Source organism: Pterocles gutturalis, unplaced genomic scaffold (genome assembly GCF_000699245.1).
Source record: "Pterocles gutturalis isolate BGI_N339 unplaced genomic scaffold, ASM69924v1 scaffold28552, whole genome shotgun sequence".
Lineage (NCBI taxonomy): Eukaryota > Metazoa > Chordata > Aves > Pterocliformes > Pteroclidae > Pterocles > Pterocles gutturalis.
In genome coordinates, this window is record NW_010113693.1 from 66263 (window position 1) to 67462 (window position 1200).

The following is a 1200-nucleotide window of genomic DNA, read 5'->3' on the forward strand; positions in this document are numbered from 1 at the left end:
TGAACATTTAGTCAGGGCTTCAACAAGAACAGGAGCAGGCTAAGCAATTCTTTGCATCAGATGCAGAACTGGCAAGCAGCTACAGACAGTGGAAGCTTCAACTCAGAACTCTCCAGCAAAAAGCAGGGCTGAGAAAGAAGAAATGACCACATCAGACTTACTTAAGAGACCCTGACAGCTTTGGTTGCTGAAGAAGTTTATCTGCATGGTTCAATGCCATAAGGTTATCACCCAAAGCCAGAGCTACGTAAGCACTACATGCAAGTATTGAGCACCTGGAGGGAAAAAAGAAAAGAAAATAAAAAAATTAAACAAGGGAGGGAAAGGGGAAAGCCAATGTTAAATGGAGAGTTCTGTGATTCCAAATGCAGTTGTTAAATTTCTTTCTTGTTAAATGCTGAGGAAATAAATCATAAACTTTCAATGTCTTTGCATCAGACTATGAAGTAAAGGAGCTAGTGTTTCATTATCTATGGCCTCAATTGTATTCTCTGAATTAGGTAGATGTATATATACATTATGTTCTACCAATATAAATGAAGGACCACCATGGTGCGCTCAGTAAAATTTTGCAATTTTGGCCATAAAAAATGTATTAAAAAAAGATGGACCTCACCACGTGTCATTTTTCTCATGGACAGTCTCCCTTTCTCACCTTCTTTTCATTCTTTTTGTCTTGCATTCTCATTTGTACTTCCCTGCTCTATCATTCTGCTGCAGAAAAGGGTAGCAGATGTGTAGATTTCTATAACATACAATCTACAAGCACATAGTAGCAATCAGTTAAGGTGTAACATATTTCACTCTTATATTGTGCAGTGTTTGCTCACAGGGAGACAAACAATGCAGAATTTAGCATTTCCAGTTTTGTTTTGAGAGCTGTAATCTACTGCCAAGGCTGATCGGTATGTGGCATTTTGTTACTGTCACAGACTTTATCTTTCCAAAACCACAAAATCTGTCAGTTCCTGTAAGAAAATCTGAACTACTCGCATTTTTCATCTTCAAACAATAACCCCATGTCAGGATGCCATCCATCATTAGGCCAGGCTGTAATAACTTCCCCCCCAAACACAGCACTTGGGGCTATTTTCCACTTCATAAGACATCATTCAGTGCAGGCTGCCTTGTCCTCTGGGCACAAGCCTCTGCCCACAACGCCTTGCTGTGAGCACAGACTCTGTCCTTCTCCAAAGAGGA

At 40.1% G+C, this 1200-nt stretch overlaps 1 protein-coding gene across 1 annotated transcript in view; it reads right to left on the reverse strand.

The window, feature by feature from the left end:
* Positions 1-1200, reverse strand: part of CNOT10 (CCR4-NOT transcription complex, subunit 10) — a gene marked incomplete at its 5' end in the record, with an annotated part of 28590 nt that overhangs the window by 4931 nt on the left and 22459 nt on the right. Inside the window, one exon of the mRNA XM_010074601.1 lies at positions 162-275. Coding sequence (XP_010072903.1) covers positions 162-275 — 114 coding nt within the window. The remainder of the gene's footprint in view (positions 1-161; positions 276-1200) is intronic.